General features: G+C 36.7%; 1 protein-coding gene across 1 annotated transcript in view; it reads left to right on the top strand.

The window, feature by feature from the left end:
- The window catches only part of zgc:77151, a 41,138-nt gene that overhangs the window by 20,810 nt on the left and 328 nt on the right, over positions 1-20,000 (top strand). Inside the window, 8 exon segments of the mRNA NM_205565.2 lie at positions 2,047-2,224; positions 9,312-9,545; positions 12,573-12,679; positions 17,703-17,850; positions 17,969-18,021; positions 18,148-18,245; positions 18,347-18,497; positions 18,710-20,000. The exon segment at positions 18,710-20,000 is cut by the window's right edge and continues 328 nt beyond it. Coding sequence (NP_991128.2) covers positions 2,047-2,224; positions 9,312-9,545; positions 12,573-12,679; positions 17,703-17,850; positions 17,969-18,021; positions 18,148-18,245; positions 18,347-18,497; positions 18,710-20,000 — 2,260 coding nt within the window.

The raw sequence follows: 20,000 nt of genomic DNA, 5'->3' as shown, positions 1-20,000 counted from the left end.
CACTTACAGTATTAAATAATCTGATAATGGATCCTTTTCACATTATTAGGATTCTCAGAAGTGGAAGTCATCATAGTTGGGTAAACGTAGAGCACAGTGATTAGGAGAGTACAACAAATCATTTTTTACAATCCCATTTGCTGATATAATAAAGGAAAACTCCCTGGTGGTGACTTTCAGAAAAAGGAAAAAAAATGTGTGAGACTGATAACGGCAGAGAGGTCAACATCAAATTTGATGCAAAAATTATATAATACATGCGTAAATGCATATACATCCTAGTCAGTATTATTAGCCCCCCATGACTTATTAATTTCTGTTTAACGGAGAGAAGATTTTTTCCAACTTTTTAAAACATTTTTAAATATAATAGTTTTAATAACTCATTTCTAATAACTGATTTATTTCATCTTTGACATGATGACAGTACATAATATTATACTAGATAATTTAAGTCACTTCTATACAGCTTAAAATGACATTTAAAGGCTTTACTAGGCAGGTTAATTAGGCAAGCTATTGTATAACGATGGTTTGTTCTGTAGACTATCGAAAAAAGTATAGCTTAAAGGGGCAAATAGTTTTCTCCCTAAAATGGTATTTAAAACATTAAAAACTGCTTTTATTCTAGCCGAAATAAAACAAATAAGACTTTGTCCTGACGAAAGAATATTATCTGTGAAAATTTCTTTGCTCTGTTAAAGAAAATTTGGGAAATATTTACAAAAGAAAAAAAATTCTAAGGGGCCCGAATAATTCTGACTTTAACTGTATATCCGGCATTTTCCTGTAAATGGTTACTTGAGAGTCAAAGCATTTAATAAAACTTTATTAAACAGTTTTTGAGCAAAATAAAATTCAAACAAAGGGATTATTATCATCATTATTATTATCTTTCTTATATTGTTACTTGTTGAAAGAATAGCTAACAGTGAGATATTAAAATAAAAAGAAATGTTGTTTAGACAAATGCATGTTTTTTTATTTTACTTTTTAAAAAGTTTTAATAATCATTTAAACCATTAACTGTTTGTACATTAGGCACAGACACAAATCAAATCACGTCTCCCTGTTAAGTAAAATAATTAAATCAATTAAACAGAATAAATAAATACAATGTTTTGAATATAATCAGAATTGAAGTCAATATGCAATAATAGAGCTAAATGTGTTATAACGTAAATGTAAAGAAGAGACTGTCTTGTAATAATATTTTAAAATTTGTGAATATGAGGTGGTTTCGCTTTCAAAATGCGGTGTAAAATTATCCCATTTTGGCGTTTTTAATTTTTTTGAACACATTCAGGCGCTGCTTGTCAATTTGACAAGGCTTCTATGTTTGTTCTTGCTGTCAATTGTAGAAGTAATGATCGATAAAAGGTTTCTGATCAACGCTGTGACAGCCGCAGGCGCTGTGTGATATGCGTGCATGCAAGGGGGTTCAGATTTGTCCAGAGTCAATCCTGATACAACACCGGCACTGCATGTTTCTCTGTTTCGCGTCAGTGATGTTTAACTTGATGCAGAAGTATAAACCAGACAAACCAAACTAAATTTTATTCCTTAAAAGTCTTAAATTATCTGAAATATTTTGTTGTTGTAGATATTAAATCATTTTAAACCGGTGATTATTTCCCTATGGCTAATTAAAAATACCCAATCTGGCCAACACCTACTCACCTATAATCCATCCCAAAACTTCTGTTTTTATTTATTTATTTTTATTTTTATTTTTTTTTAAATTCGCAACAAGTGTGTTCCAGCACATTCTCCAAATGAAATTCCCTAATCAGGGAAAGAAAACTAAAGCAACACATCCTTTTACATGATCTTCCATTAATCCAAAATCTATTTACAGAAGTAACCAGGCCATTAGAAAAAATCTTTAGTGTTTAGCCCTGTACAAGTCAAAAATCTTATTCATAACAGTTTAAAAAGCGTCTTTTAAGTTTGATTTGAAGAAACCTGCAGAAACCCTGATTTCAGGATATTTTTAAATCGTGTAAATGAACTAATATTTTCTTTTCTTTTCCTTTATGTGTGCAGGATGAAGTTATCGCCGTATCAAAGAAGGTTGTGGTGAGAGTGGAGGATCTGGTGAAATGGACTTGTCAGGAACCTCCGAATTGGAGATGCAGCAGTTCGAATGTTAATGAGCCTCAAAAGTCTAACGAGTCACAAGATGCTAGTTCTCCACAGGAAGGAAAATCAGAGGGCAACGGCGGTGAGTTACTGATGAAATATCCCGAACTGTGCTTTTTTTTTTAAAGGACAGAATGACTGTCTGTACAGTAAAATACAAATGCAATTGTAGATTGTGTCAACTTTTCTCACGAATATTACTTGCGTATTGTGTTGTAATTAATGTTTAACAGGCCCAGATGTTGATGTTTATTTTTTGGAAGATAAACTAGGAATATTGACTTTATGCTCATTGTGTTTACTCTTGAAGAAGAGTGAGCAACAAAATGACTAAGAATGCTTTTTGTTGCTGTTAAATAGTTTTCAATGGTGAAATCAAACAAAAAATAATAGGAATATTACTTTACATTTTTATAGCAGTGTTGTGCATGTTATTTTAATATATTCTTTTGTCTATTAGTTATAATATTTATAGTTTGATTTTTACTTCAACTTGTCAATCAGTTGTCAAAGCATATATATATATATATATATATATATATATATATATATATATATATATATATATATATATATATATATATATATACACACACACACACACACACAGTTGAAGTCAGAATTATTAGCCCCCCTGAATTATAAGCCCCCCTCTTTATTTTTTTTCCCCAATTTCTGTTTAACGAAGAGAAGTTTTTTTTTTTCCAACACATTTCTAAACATAATAGTTTTAATAACTCATTTCTAATAACTGATTTATTTTATCTTTGCTATGATGACAGTAAATATTATTTGACTTGATATTTTTCAAGACACTTCTATACAGCTTAAAGTGAAATTTAAAGACTTAACTAGGTTAATGAGGCTAACTAGGCAGGTAATTAGGGAAGTCATTGTATAACGATGGTTTGTTCTGTACACAGTCGGAAAAAAATTAGCTTAAAGAGGCTAATAATTTTGACCCTAAAATGGTTCATAATAAATTTAAAACTGCTTTTATTCTAGTTGAAATAAAACAAATAAGACTTTCTCTGGAAGAAAAAATATTATCAGACATACTGTGAAAATTTCCTTGCTCTGTAAAACATTATTTTGGAAATATTAAAAATAGAAAAATAATTCTGACTTCATTTGTATATGTATGTAGGTTTAAATCGGTTTAAATGTAATTAAGCTTATTTTACGTAGATATCTAAAGGCATGTTATTATGATCTCTTATTAAGGAGTGATTTTATAGACCGTTTACATTTTATGTGTAGATGTATGGATCAAAGGAAATATATTTCCAACTTTTATAAACCTTGTTTTGCCTTCAGATCGCTTAAAATCACTTTGAAAAAAAAAGTCATTACAAATTTTACTACCGTTTATTAAGGGCAGCTGTTATGGTTGCCTGGTGATGAGATCTGTCCTCTGTAGGCTAGATCATCTCATTTCAAAACACTCGGTTTAGCCTGTGTGTACTTCGAAGGACTCTCATTTGAAGTCCGCATCCTTCAGAGGATGCAGCCTCTAAAATGAGACACAGCTAGAGTTGATGATTGGGTTAGCTGGATTTGATTATTGACAGTTTGACGGATCCAGATTAGTTTAGCTCTTCAAATTTCATCCAGGTGTTGTTGCCATAGCAACAGGTCTATGAGCTCAAACCTGCTCAGGAGCAGCTTGTTTCCTGTTAACAGAGTTATTTTTTTTTTTAAAGCAGATGTGATACTAAAAGACTATACCACCAACTGCTGTTATTTTCCTACAAGAATACCTGAGTGCATTGGAGAAAAATAACAATATAATTTCATGTTTTTTGTTTTGATTTATATATATATATTTTTTTTTTCAATTGATTTTAATAAAAAAATATTTTACATTTTGTTTTTAAAAATATTTTTAAAGGTTTAATTAAGAAATGTGAAAGATGATGTTGGGGAGAGGCTGTTTGTTCTGGTTTGAGCTGCATGGATGGAATTGTCGATGTTAAAAACTACAGATTACAGATTTTAATGTATTATGCCATTCCTTCTGGACAGAATTTCGGTAGTCATAGTTTTAATTTTCACCATGATAATGATCTGCTGATTGCATTGAAATCCTATTTGGAGACAGAAAACAACTGATGAAATACAGGAGTCATGAAATGGCCTCCACAGTGTCCAAACCTGAATATTATAGAGGCTGTATGAGATCTCCTGGACAGAAAAAGACAGACATGACACTATAAACCTAAAGAAAAACTCTGGAAAGTCCTAAAGGAAGCCTGATATTACACGGCATATTATTTCAGAAAATGTCAGGACTATTAGAACAAAACAGTTGCCAAGCAAAGCTGCATTAAACAGACTTTTGCTTGAGGAAATGTTGTGCTTCTGTTGTTGTTGTTGTTTTTACATTTCCTATATTTTCTGTTTTTAATAGAGCATTTCAGTGGTGCCATGGTATTGGCCCATGAACATTTCCTGCTTGTTATCAAACTATTTCGTAACTCTAACAACAAAATAACATATTCATAACTTAATGTTTAAACAGCTATCGCAACATTATTTATCAATGTGTGGCTCTTTTTGGCTTCTCGAAAGCTATAGAAATTAAAAATGTTAAACAGGAAATACATCGAGACCATTTTTTTTGTTTACATTCCTCAAAATGGTCTATAAAGAGACTTGTGCACAAGTCTTAGGCCAACAAAGCTGGTAAAGTGCCTAAGACTTTTGTACAGCACTGAAGTTAGGGTTAGATTTGACTTTTTTTTTTCTTTTCCTTTTTCTATCCCAGATGTTTTAAAGATGTCATATAATAACAATCTGTATAAACCCAAGCAAAGCTAAATAATAAGAGTACAGTAAGTGAAAATGGCCACACTCTGAGCCTCAAAAGGCATTGTTTCCTCATTCTCATGTAAATCCTATAAGTGTAAAACCCGGTGAAAAACAGGCCTATCAGAACAAAACACAAACTTTTATGTTGCCCATAGGATCATTAATTGGCACTCCCTCAACATTGGTGATCAGAAATTCAGCAGTCAAAACGCAGACTGTGTTTTTATGCTTGTATTAACCTACTATGTATTTGGGACTGCTATTTTAAAATGAAGGATGCAGGAAGAGCAATAAAGGCAGCCAGGTCTGCAGATTTGTTTTCTGTCTTGCTAAGCAACTGATGTCAATCAAAGTTATAATAGTTTTGGATTTTCATTAGTTTTTATTTCATTTAGACTTTTGTTTTCAATTTCAGTTAGTTTTAATTGGCTTTTAGAGGTAGGTTTACTTGTTTTTATTAGTTTTATATTTTGAAATTGCTTAGTTTTAGTTTAGTTTTTATTAGTTTCAATATTAGTTTTAGTTTTTTTTAATAAATTAGAATTTGTTAGGTGCAAGATACAAAATCATCAGAAAATTTTATAATAATTCAACAAAAGATATATATTTTAAAACGTGTATTCAGAGGACACAAGAACACCATCTAGCCATCCTTAAAATCAAATACATCAGCCCACAAAATAGCAGTTCTAAGTGCAATATGAGTGCAAGGCTGCATCAGAACACAGTCGTGATGGAAGTCCAGATCTTTTCCGTGAACCGGATCTTTCCTGACAGTCCTCCCATGTTAGGCTCAACATATCTAAAATATGTAATCAGCAATCATAAGTTCAATCAGATAAAACATCACCATGATCTGAAAAGGTTTCTTACAATTAATTTTTCCAACCCAAATAAAGCATGATTCACTCACTTCAATTGGATTACGACTTTCTGTTATGAAATAAACTTGCATTTTGCCAGACCCTTTTATTTAAGCCCTCGGTTTACCTGCGCAGCAGTTGTTCAAGTTTAGTTCAGTCACAGCAGGCTGTCATGCACCGTTTGTGTTCGATTTATTGAATCACACATGCGCATTATCATGAGTTTACCAGTTCTCAAATTCGAGCTCTGTATACTAATCTATAAACTGAATAACTCTAGAAATTGGTTTATTTAAAGTTAGAAGGCATATCAGGAATGTTAAAAAGTAAGTCTTTGTGGATAAATGCTAAATGGAGACGTGAATCGCCAAATGATTGTTCGATTTGGTAAGCTCAACCGGTTTACTTAGAAGATCCGGTTAAAAAGAATAATTTGTTCGCGATCAGGATCACTAATACGGAGATAAATCCCATTATTGGACATAAATGTGTTAAATTAATACTTTTAAGTGTTGGCTCAGGTCATATTTAATGCTTTCACTTTGGTGCTGTCATGTCCAGTCGTTGCTTTTGTCGCTGGAGCAAACGCGAAGACTGACTGGAGGAGGACCAAAGGACTTGATCTGGCCAATGGCATCAGTATAACAGTCTCTGAGCTGCCGTACGGGTCAAACACCTGGCAGCGCGAAGCAAATACATTTACATTTAAAAAGATTACAGTTTGTATTAAACACATTTACAAAGACGAAAACGAAGGACGTTTCTGCTATAATTTTTAGTTAGTTTCAGTTAGTTTTGCATGTACACGATACAGTTTCAGTTCTAGTTTAAAAAAAAAAAAACTTTTTTTATTATTTCCGTCAATGAAAATGTTTTTCAATTTTACTTTTTGTTTTTATGTTCGTTTTCGTTAACTATAATAACCTTGATGCCAATTCACTGCAGTTCACCACTATTAATGTATACAGCGCCACTCTGAAAGAGGCATATGTTCTGTTAAATGTATTGTGTATATTTTAAAATTTGCCAAGTATGTTTGTAATGAGTCAAACACTCAGCACTTTACTCATCACTTACTTGTGAATTTTGTTATTTTATTTTTTTTCTGGAATAAAGGAGCAGCAATACACTTAATAAATGTCATCTGCGTGTGCAAAGGATGATATTAATTCTGTGTTTTTATTTATATTTTATAAATATATATTATATATTTCAGCTACAACTCTAAATACATCTGTCTGTCATGTTGGTTGCATAATTATAATTTGGCTTATATTTCAACCACAACACTAAGGAGATAAACCAGTTTTTCTGGTTGATTAAAGATAACTAGAAAAAATAAAACTCTCTACCATTTCAGTTGAAAAGATCAACAAGGCATGTACTCTATTTGTTTAAATATTTTCAGCAAATGAAGTAGGATTATTTTGCTTGTTACTTCTGAGTAAGGCATGGCAAGGTTAGTTTATTTATATAGCACATTTCATACATAGTGGCAATTCAAAGTACTTTTACATAAACAGAAATAAAATAGTATAAATGTAAATAAAATGGAAACAAATAATATATAAACAGATGAAAACAGCATAGAGACAGCTTAGTTTTTCCATATTCCAAAACACTGGTGTATCATGTTCTCATTTTACTCCGGGACTTCCTCATTCTGGTGATCACCCCTTTCTATGGACTTTTTAGGTACTCCCTTCTGGGAGTAGATCGCTTTAGGCCCCGTTTACACTAGTGCGTTTTAGTTTGAAAACGCATTAGTTTTGCTACGGTTACGCCATCCGTCCACACTACGCCGGAGTTCTCGAGCGCCGAAAACGGAGCTTTTTGAAAACGCTGGAGAGGCCGTTTTCATTCTAAAACGCTGCTGCTCCGTCTCAGTGTGGATGGGGAAAGACGGAGACATCTGAAAACGGAGGCGGGGCTGCAAACGTTCGCCTATCTGATTGGGGCTTTTCCTCAATATTAAGTAGCCCACACACAGTTCAGTCTCGCATCCTTTACTTGTAAGTTAAGACTTCGCAAGTTTGATCAAGGCTGCAGTCTCCCCCTTCTCAGTTTGATATGGAAAACATACCGAGGACACGGGTAAATCTTCAAAGGGAACAGTGTACTTTATAACTTCATTCACATCACCCTGGCTACGTTGTTTCACTTTCTCAACAATAAAATGTAAACATGATTTAAGGAACTGCCTATTTTCTTTTTAATATTAGCAACTTAACAGACAGCAGAAATGTTGAGGCGCCGTGCTGCATATATGAGCGTCATCTTCACTGTGTGGATATTTATAACACAACGGAGCCTATAACAACTGCCTCCTTTCAATTTCAGTGAAAATACGAAACGCACCCTCTCTTTTGCTGAATATCAGTTTTAATAATTGATAATTATAAAAGTATAACATACAATAAGTTTATACATTGTAGGAAATAAAGGCAAGCGATCAGTCAATGTGCCTGGATTAATCATTAACTTATCTTAGCGCTTAACCAAAACATGTTACCCGTGAACAAGTAACTTAATAGATTCCAATGACCAAAGTCAGGGAATTGGCCTGTGTCGTTAGATAAAGACAACAACATGAATAAAGTATCACGTTTAGCAAATATAGTGAGATTAGATCCAGCGGGAGATGCTTGATGAGCAGTCCGACAAGCAGAGCTCTCATCTGGGTAGAAATGCTGGAGCGCTTGCCCGAGAGTGTGTGTGTGGTCACGTGCGTTTTCAGCGTTTTGGTGTGGACGGAGAGCTGTTCAGAAACGCTGGGTAAAACGCGAGTGTGGACGCGGATCGTTTTCATTCTACAATGCCGTTTTAAAACTAAAACGCACTATAGTGTAAACGGGGCCTTAGTCAGCCAAACGTATTGAAAGGCCTTGATCTCAGCCAGACGCCAGAGACTTTAACCCCCCACAACAGATTATCTGTGGCAAGTCATGTCTCGGATCTCACTTATTGTTATTACACTACTATCCCACAGAGACAGATGTGTCTACCAGTATGGTGATGGCCCAAGTTAAATCATTTAACTGCCCAATCAGATATAGGTGATTGGGACATCACAATGACACTGAGCTGCGAGAACATTAGAGCGGAGCTCATTAATATTTACAACCATACCAAATATGGTCAATAAGGACATTATGATTCTGGAGGTAATTCCTATTTTTATAAATGAGCATAGGAACTGTTTCTGGGGAAAATTTAACTCTACTTAGCCATATACTTGCTATATAGATATCAGAGAACAATTAAACTTTTACACAATCAATGACACCTTTAAGCGAAGTATGAAGAACATGCCTCTGGTGGCTGATAACATAGATTAACTTTTGGCTGGTATTGATTGGCAGTTGTATTCTCTCGTTTCAACATATTATCGAATATCATTAGTATTTGTTTGATGACTGCTGATTTGGTTTTGTTGATAGTACAGATTTTTGTTCAGACTAAATGTATGTATTGGTGTTATGTGTTCTCTTGCAGACGAGTCTCCAGTCCAGCACAAGGTCAAGGTTCTCAGTTACCCTCAATACTGCCGCTTCCGTTCCCTTCAGAGACGTGTCCCAGATCAGGCTAGCTGCCCCGGCCTGCAGGACCCTCACCTGCTGGCCCTGGGGGGCATAAAAGTGGCCCTCCACAACACACGAGTGCTCTACTGTCGGGACACCTTTAACCACCCTACTATAGATAACAATGCTAGCATACTGACACAGCTTGGTGAGTGCAAAAAGAGTAGTAAACATCATCCATGACCTTTGTTGTGACAAATCAAGCAAATCTATTAAAAGCGATCACATCTCAATCCCATAGAGAGACAATCCAGACAAATGTCGACACAATCCAACCTTATGGTGCAATACTATACAGTACGGGTTACCCTCATCAAGCTTTGCATTTCTTTAAGTACCTTTAATGTGATGTTTATTTATGAACTTATTGAGAAAGGATCATGTGCTTATGATTGCTTGTGGCTAGTCCCGCATTACCTAATTTATGATTGAGCAGTCAGATGAATCCTAAGCCACTATACATACCCTAATGCCTAGTTCAGACTGCGTGATTTTAGCCCCGATTTTGGCTCGCCGACAGGTTTTGAGAAATCGCAGACAAATGCCTGAAATCACAGGTAAATCGCTGCTCGTGCACATGAGTGACAATCACACAGTATGAACGATCAAAGACGCGATCTGAGAGAATCGCCGATGAGTCGCCGATGCCTGCGAGATATTTGGCGTGCTAAATATCTGGAGCTGTCGGCGATGCAAATCATGCCGTGTGAATTGAGTTTTGACTGAAAATAACATCAGCGATCGCCTACAGCCAATGAGAGAGCGGCATTCACTTGTGTGTGCGTGTGTGTATACCTGCTGCAGGGCAGCGGGAGGCTGGGGGATAAGTTAAAAGCACTCATTTTCGGTTTATTTGGATCCACAAAATGGAGGGAAAACTAGTGGAGGGTTGACAGGACGCAGGAGCAACCAAGTCTGTTTGACGTTTCATACAGAAAGAAATTAGTTTTTTATCAACGTTGAGGGGAAATGGCTAATTCCTTTTAAACCCAGGCGAGCAAACATGTACATGTTCAACCCCATTAAAGGCTTCTTTCTTATTATGTAGTTAATAACAAAAGATAGGCTATACTACGTGTTTTTGGCTGTGAGACGTAGTTTGGACGAAGTTGTCAGCGATTCTCCCTATAGTAAAGTCATGCAATGTGAATGTCCCCGTCACTGATACATCTTGCAGTGTAAACAAAGCAGCGACGAAACGCCAGCCCAGATAGTCAAGCAGTGTGAAAACATCTGTGACACGACTAGTTGGAAAATCATGCAGTCTGAACTCGGCATAAGTTCCATATAACAGCCGTCTTCGTTTTGAAGAATCCCCTCTTCCACCCCACTTCTCCTCCTTTCTTAGATTGGTGACACGGTGGCCCAGTTAGTACTGTTGCCTCACACCAAGAGTGTCACTGGTTCTAGTTCTCACTAAGCCGGTCGAGGATCTTATGAGCTCCATGCTTTCTCCCGATACAGTATGCCAAACAAGCTTTATAATCAATCATCAGCTAAGTGTGAACTCTTTGAATGGTAGTTGTGGTGTACAACAAAGTTGGAGTCAACATGATTCTTAAGAAACAGGACATTGATATATCGCTTATGCACTTAAGCTCATTATTTCAAATCTAGATGCGTACACAAATAAAGAGAGAAAGCAGCGCCTCTTATGCTTTTCCACATACCACATGAGAAGTACCCCGTAAACAACAATAGAGAACTTAGCATGTGGCTATTTGTCTAGATTGGTTTGAGCATGTTTCATTGCTGTGCCATCATTGTATTATTACACTACCTGACCAAAGTCTTGTTTTAGGAACATCGAATAATAACTTGACTTCTAGTTGATTTTCAGAAGTGGCTTATATGAAATGCAAAGGCCTTATATTACCAAAATAAAATATGCTTTGATTTCTAATTATTTAATTAGGAGAGAAAGCTCTGACTTTGCTTAGACAAAAGTCTTGTCACTTAACAGGAATAATGTACAGTGTAGAATATAAAGTCATGCTGCAGTAGAAAAATAATGAATATTGTGTATGACTCTCTGAGCTTTGATGACTGCATCCATACATCTCTGCAAGGACTCGTATAACTTATTAATAAAGTCATCTGGAATGGGAAAGAAAGCGTTACTTCAGGACTCCCAGAGTTCATCAAGACTCTTTGGATTCATTTTCAATGCCTCCTACTTCCTCTTACCCCAAACATGCTCAATAATGTTCATGTCTGGTGACTGTGCTGGCCAATACTGGAACACCTTTGACCTTCTTTGCTTTAGGAACTTTGATGTGGAGGCTGAAGTATGAGAGAGCGCTATCCTGCTGAAGAATTTGCCCCCTCCTGTGGTTTGTAATGTAATGGGCAGCACAAATGTCTTGATACCTCAGGCTGTTGATGTTGCCATCCACTCTGCAGATTTCTCGCACGCCCCTATTCCGAATGTAACCCCAAACTATGATTTTTCCTTCACCAAACTTGACTGATTTCTGTAAGAATTTTGGGTCCATGTGGGTTCCAGTAGGTCTTCTGCAGTATTAGTGATGATTGGGCTGCAGGTCAACCGATGTTTCATCAGAATAATCTACCTTCTGCCACTTTTCCAAATGATCAACTAGAAGTCAAGTTATTATTTGTTGCTCTTACAACTTGCATCGTTGACAAGACTTTTGTCGTGTGTTTACACACTCATGATGATTGCTTAAAAACCAATAGCGTTCAGCTTAATGTTGTTGTGCTAGGCCCAAAAAAGTGGTATGGTTTGCTATTTTGGTGGAAACAGAAATATATCCATACCCAACTACACTGAACCATAACGCTCGGTGAAACACAGTTGCCAGTTAGTTCACACACTCTGTCTGATGTGTGGTTATTATTCTACAGCTTATATGAAGTCCAAATGTTCGTTGTTGATATTGTGAATGGTGTAATTTCATCAGTAGTAGTATTGTAGTCTGCAATCTATGTATCACGAAAACCCCTAATATACCATTTATTTTTTGGTTTGTGTTTAAAATGATTGTTATAAATTGCAGTTGTTGTGCTAATGGCATTTCGGTGTTTAATAATGCCCACACTACTTCAACAAGAGAGTTAAACGAGTCTGTTTATGTTTTGTCAAATCAATTTACACATTATTGTCAAAATGTACAGTACTGATGTCTAAAAATTACATACGCTTCTGTCCCAGGATGCACCTCTCTCAGTCTAAAGGGGCGACCTCGAAAAAGAAAGGGCCTGGATGGCAGTGGGTCCGATCACAACCATTTATCAGAATCGTGGATGGAAAGGATGAAGGTATGCTGTGGAGTTTGCTCAGCTCAACTTATAGACACGTTCTCTATAGAGACATTCAGGAATACAAAGCTGATGGCTAAACAGGATGTTTTAAGAATTTGAACAAATGGTAACACGTACTGTTACGTCACTATATGCTTCCTGTTTTGCTTCAGCTTTGATGTCTAGATTTCCGTTCTCACCATTTGTCTTTTTTTGTCTGTTTACTGTCATTTTTGTCTTCTGTCAAATACTAAATGTGTAGTATATCAAAAAATGGGGTTATAAGCCGCTAACTAAACAAATCAAATCGGAGCTAAATTTGACATTACAACATTTTGTCGAAAGCAATATATTAGTACAAACAAAAAAGGCAGCATAGTTTCATTATGGCACACTTATTTTACAAACATACAGCATAGAAATAGCATCTCTTATATGAGTCCTGCACTCATTAGTCAAGAACAAATATGAGGTGATTTCTTTCTGGTGCAGTTATTCATTTAAAAATCTTATAGCAAGTGTATTTTGAAAGTGCATCGGGAAGTATTCATAGCATTTTTTTTAATGTTACAGCCTTCCAAAAAGGATTACATTTTTTTTCTCAAATTTCTACACTCAATACCCCATAATGACAATGTGAAAAAAGAGATTTTGCTGTTGTTGCAAATTAATAAAAAAAACCCTGAAAAATCATGTTCATAACATTTTAGACCAGTTCAGCTCGATGACGTTTTATGTCTCTGACATTGCTTGAAGTCCCATTTAGCAACTTGATACAAGTCGTCTTTGTAATGAAGCATAATCGATTTCAAAACTCAAGAGTGTGATGTAACTGATTTTCTTTATGTCGTAGAATAAAACGTGAAAGTATCTTGAGTTTGTAGTATGCAAAACACCTATTGACTTTGGAACGAGGGAACCGGAACTGCTAAAATGCTAACTCGCTTTCGGGTTTTTGGATACAAATTGAGGTCATAGTTCCTCCACACTCTGAGATGTACTGTGCATTATCTGAAAGCAGAGTTAACTGTCTTTCCATTGATGTTTGGTTTGTTATGTTTGGACAATATTCTACTGAGGTATACAGTTGAAGTCAGAATTATTAGCCCCCCTGAATTATTAGGCCACTTGTTAATTTTTTCCTCAATTTCTGTTTAATGGAGAGAAGATTTCTTTAACACATTTCTAAACATAATAGTTTTAATAACTCATTTTTTAATAACTGATTTCTTTTATCTTTGCCATGATGGCAGAACATAATATTTTACTAGATATTTTTCAAGACACTTCTATACAGCTTAAAGTGAAATTTAAAGGCTTAACTAGGTTAATTAGATAAGGGGTTCCCAAGCTTTTCAGCCCGCGACCCCTAAAATACCAATGCCAGTGGCTCGCGACCCCCAATATCCTCTGAGGTGGTTATAAATACAGAAACTTTGCATGCAATGGTGCACACACACCAATAGACCAAAGTCTATTCTTCGTAGATGTATGTTAGGGCTGTAAATGAGCCAGAAAACTTAACCTGATGATCAATCTGCTGCATCTAAAGCTATTGCTGTGTCTTTAATATAATGTAATTACCCCAGCGATCGCAATCCAATAGAACTAGTAACTATAAGTTACTATAGTAACTATATACAGTAGTATATAGTGACTATAAATGACAATTTTTTTTTCTTTTCAGTAGGTTATGGATAAAATATGGTAATTCTTATGGTTTAATAAAAATAAATAGATTTTTGGAAATCACCAGGCGACCCCCCCCCCCCCCCCCCCTTCATTGTCCCATGACCCCTCGGGGGGTCCCGACCCCCACTTTGAGAAACACTGAATTAGATTAACTAGGCAGGTTATGGTAATTAGGCAAGTTATTGTATAACAATCATTTGTTCTGTAAACAGTTGAGAAAAAATATAGCTTTAAGGGGCTAATCATTTTGTGCCTAAAATGGTGTCTAACAAATTAAAAACTGCTATTATTCTAGCCCAAATAAAAAAAAAGACTTCCTCCAGAAGAAAAAAAATATTGGCAGACACTGTGAACATTTCCTTGCTCTTTTAAACATTATTTGGAAAATATTTAAAAATGAAGAAAATAATTTAATGGTGGCTAATAATTCTGATTCAACTGTGTATCAGTTAATATCTGGAATCTGCATTTGCATATTTCTATTAAGAAATTTAGTTTTTGTATGTTTACAGTATGATATTTGCTAAATCTCTTCATGGAACAGGAGCTTTACTTAGTGTCCTTATGGTTTTGGCAAAAAAAATTTGATTAAAATATATTATGATCTAATAAATCTATTTATCTTTAATAAACCTACTTTAATAAAAAAAAAACTGGCTTTGTGATCCAGGGTCACATATGTACAGTGTATGTTTTTACAAAAAGGGCACCTCATTTATTAACCCATATCATTTGGATTAGTTTTACTCACAGGCTTGTAATTGTTAACTCTCCACCAATAGCTGGTATGTGGAGAGCGCACTGGCGCCGTTGTCCTGTGGCAGCTGTCGCATCATCCAAGTGGATGCTGCACACTGGTGGTGGTGTGAAGAGACCCCCCCTCATGATTGTGAAGCGCTTTGGGTGTATGACCATACATAATAAATGGGCTATGTAAATACACATTACATTACATTACATACATTACATTACATTGTTGAACTAAAAGGGTCAATTTAAAAGTAGACTACTTTCACGTAGCTGCCATTTTAAAAGCGAAAGTGAGTGACAAAGGAATGGTGTCCATGATGGCATGATCAGTGAAAAGAAAGTGACACAATTTTATCATTTCACTGTTTTCCAAGTGGCCCGAATGTCCGTTCTGAATGGATAATAAGAATAAAAAGAAATCGAACCTCATTTTCAGATAAGTTAAAGGATATGGCACTAGTTAGCTAACATTACCTTTACCAAACTCACGTTTTAAGGCCACTCATCAAACTCAAGTTAATAAACTGATTCTTTCCTTAATTTAAACTTGTCACGATACAGAATTTCAGCACATATCGATACTGAAATAAATAAAAAAACATCCATTTTTCGCTAACATTTGAGTGAGTTTTTAAACACCGCTGATTTGTCATAGTGTTCACCAGTGCTCAACAGCAATGACTGTGATTGGCCATGAAAGTCAGTAGTTCACCGCACTTCACCGAAGTTTACCGAGTGCAAACGAGAGATCCGCTGATGAGTCAGCTGATCTTTGCGGCTTTAAAACGTTTCAGTATCCCTTTGTCTGTGTTTTGTGTTTATCTGGTGCCATAATCTGAAGCCTAGGAGGACACTTAAGTGTATAACTCTTAAAAAGATTGATTTAGTTTAATGCCTAATATGCTTTTAACAGTTTAAATTTGGCTTAACTGAATGATATTGACAAGGTGTTTACACCACATCTGCATTTTGAAATCGCAGCAACAGCTGGAAGTTTGTAGTCCAGAGCATGTTGCAATTGTAGAAAAAATTACATTGGATTTCCTTTAAATAATCTTTACTCTTCCCAATTACCAAGAATTTTATTTTGTGAGCTGTTTAAGTAAGATCTTGTAAATGTGTTGTTTAAGGGAGTGTGTAATGTTTATTTTATTATGAAAAACGTTTTAATCAAATCTTTTTTGGACATAAAATAGTGTATAGACAATTTTCATATGCAGTCAATTTCATAAGTTGGTGAAGACAATCTGAACTGGTAAGAATTGGTATTAGCAGGTCACACTTACAAAGATTACAAATGTGATAGAATCAACCAAGAAAATTGTGGTGCTTTTGTTAAAGGACACCTATTATGAAAATCAACTTTTGATGGCTATTTGGACAGAACTGTGTGGAGGTATAGTGTCCATTGTCATATTGGTGTGATATAAACTCAAGTCTCTTTTTAAAAATTTCCTGTTAAAACAGGACCCTAATCCCAGTGACTTTAATGCCCACCACAACGTGACATAGAAGTGCAAACACCAAATTGATTGACAGGCACCATGTTTCTATAATAACATGTAAACAAATGCTCACAAAACTTTCTTTGCTAAGAAACTGGCATTAAAATATCAGTTCCAACTCTCTGTGAAGTTTAAAATCTTTTTAAAATGGAGCAAGTTTGTAGTAAAGACAGTAAAATCGCTATGTAAATCTTAACCACTATTATCACCACAGACGCATGGTGTCAGTAAATTCTAATATGTGTGAGTGTGTGTGTACTGCAAACTGCATTCGTGTGTGACTCATCATTTCAGAAAGGCTTGAATATACTCCACCACAAATACATGAATGGTATTTTTGACTAACGAGCTGTATTTCAGCTTCATCTCAGTCTGTCTTTACCACTGACTGCTGTTTATCTGATGTAAGGCATGAGAAGCAGACACGCGTGGGAGCAATGGGCAGGGAGAAGCAGCTCTTTTGCATTTAAAGACACAGGCTACAAAAACAGCTACACTGTATTTAGACACCAAAATGGCCATATTCTGGAGGCTACAATAAATGATCTGATTGGTCTCTTGAGCTGAAATTTTACTAACACCTTCTGGAGACACCAAAGGCTTATCTTACATCTTGTAAAAGGGGTAAAATAGGTGCCTTTTAAAAAGTGACTTTCATTGGTGCTGTGACAGTAGATTGTGAAGTTTCATTATTGTGACTACATCTTATTTTTTGTGTCTGCTGTGATTGATCAGTTTTGGAAGGAAAAAACTTTCCTTAAAGTCTGGATAAAATAAAGATTGACAATCTGCTCCCGTTGCTCTTCATGAGGTAAAAATGTCGTTGTTACTCTACAAAAGGAGGAAATAAACTTTTGGTTTATCTTTAAAGTGTCAAAAACTAAAAATTGATTCTGATAGCTTGGGCAGGATATCATTAATCAGTCCAATCTAACTGTTAATCAGTCCAATCTAACTGTTAGTTTGCTGTGATGAAATAACTCCACCCTCTACTTCAGTATTGTGGCACATTTCCAGCTTAAACAGAATATTGAATAATGAATAGGAACTTTCAGTTCACACACACTTTAATGTGCTGTAATTACTTCCTTTAGGAGAATGTGATGGGTAGTGTGGAGATGCACTGGGATGGAAACTGGCTCCCACATCCAGAAGAGCAGCTCTTCCTGGATCAGCTATTTATCTTTATGCAGCGCAGAGGTTCTCCTATAAGCAAAGTCCCCAATCTTGGATTTAAAAAGAGTACGTATGCATTTTCTGGATTTACATGTAAAAATGGTTAAGTATTAACTATATTACTCTAAATACTTTTGTGTAGTTTCCACCTTAACTAAATAAGCTTTTCTTGATTTTTCAACAGTTGACCTCTTCCTCATGTATTCAGTTGTAAAAAGGCTGGGAGGCTATGACAGGGTAAGTTTGTCTTGCTGATCCGTTACTTGGTCCTGCTGAGTAAGCTGTACTCCATCATAAAGGAATGAAAGTGATAGCTGTGAACTCTGTAGTGTGATTCAGAATCATTGTCCTCATTGCCTGCAGGTGACATCGCACCGTTTGTGGAAGACTGTGTACAATGAGTTGGGTGGAAGCCCAGGCAGCACCAGCGCTGCCACCTGCACCAGGAGGCATTATGAAAGGTGAGTGTGTGGCTCTGATTACAGCAGCAATTCACTCCCACCGCCTGAGACGACTTTGATCAACTAACTTCTGGCTTTCCTTCTCTGTCAACCAATTCTAGGCTGATGCTTCCTTATGAACTGTATATAAGAGGAGAAAATCCAGAACTTATCAAGTCCAGAGCTACATTGGTCTCCCCCACTTCAATCAAAAAGACAGTTCGGGGTAAAGGGTTGTCAAGCAGCCCAAAAAAGAATGCAGTAACCAACCAGGTGAGGGTTTTACTTCTTTCTATAAAAAGTAAAGACCATTTTTTTCTCATTCATCATTCATTTCTCCTCTAAAAATTGTCCTCTTTTTTTAAGTGCTTTGTGCAATCTAGGCTTTGTGTAGCCTTCTGAAGGTCTTACTAGGTGGAAAAAAGTATTCGTTTTGTGTGTAATGTGCACGAGCAACTAAAATTATTGTTCTGCTACACCTTTAGGGGTTATCACCAGATGGTGCTGTTGTTGTACGTAAAAGAGGAAGACCACCTGGAAAACGCAATGCCAAAGTTCTGGTCAAGGGCAGAGTTGGAAGGCCACCCCTGCATCCCAAACCTCCCTTAGAGAAGCCAGCAAGACCTCATCAGGAGATCGTCCAGCCATTGACTTTTTTTCAAGAACTGAAGCTCACCAACCATCCTCATGGCCAGGGACTGTCCCTTGTATCCTCTACCCCACAGCCCCTCCAGCCCATACTGGGGCGAGATGTAAAGGTGGAGACCGCAGAACCTCAAGCTCCCTCTTTTCTGTCAGTTCCTTGCAAGGTGTTGGCAGGTGGTTCCCTAGAAAGATTCAGTCCCACTAAAGGACTTTGTCCTTTGGACCTCTTCAGAGCCCGTCTAGGCCTTAATGGAGCTCATGAGGTAGCTCCTCAAGATTCTTTGATAAACCACCAAACTTTGGTCAACAAGCCTAAAGTCAGCACGCCTGAGACCCCTGAGAGCCCCCAGCACCAATGTTCAGGGTGCTGTTCAGATCCCTCATCCCAGAACGGAGCCCCCCGAGCCCCTCTGCCCCCTCTTAGGATTATCCCGCTTGACATAGGCTGTAGCCTGCAGTTGCGTCAACTGATGCGCACCCGTCTTGGCTCAACACACATGAACACCTTCACCAAGCGACTTTCAGAAGTTCTGGCTCAGGATCTCAACAAGACCTCCCAACCCAACGGTAATGTTCCTCTAGAGCAATCCCTGCCACTGAACTTGAGTAGGAGAACCATCACCAAGAGGCCTGCAGGGGACATGGAGCTCACAGACCTTCAGAGTCGAGAAGTCCAGTCTGGGACCAAGAGGCCGAAGATGGAAGCTGAGGATTTTGGAGTGTCTGTAAAATGGAATGGCTTGTCCTTTCTGGTGCCTTTAAACCAAGATGAGCCAGCAGATCTTAGCTCTCCCAGCAGGGCCAGAGCTTTAGTACAGGACAGGAACAAAGTAGCTTCAGCTCTTCCCGAACCCACTTGTTTCTCTTTAGTGCCAAAATCAGATGTCCCCCTTGAAATCCCCTCCAGTATTGGTGCTTCACCGGACACTCTACCTTGCATTTTTCAGCTGAAACAAGGGGAAGACAAGACCAGCACAATTGCAGTGACAGTTAAAGCCGAACAAGAAAGCACATCTCTGGATCCAGATCTAGAACCTCCTCAACCAAACAGTGACCTCTACTCGCAGTGTGTACCTACTGATGATATCAAAGAGTCGGATGCAGTTTCTTCTCTCAAAGTACTTTCTAATT

Source organism: Danio rerio, chromosome 21 (assembly GCF_052040795.2).
Source record: "Danio rerio strain M-AB ecotype USA chromosome 21, GRCz13ab, whole genome shotgun sequence".
Lineage (NCBI taxonomy): Eukaryota > Metazoa > Chordata > Actinopteri > Cypriniformes > Danionidae > Danio > Danio rerio.
Note: the sequence above shows the minus strand (reverse complement) of the source record. Positions and strands in the feature narration are given on the sequence as shown.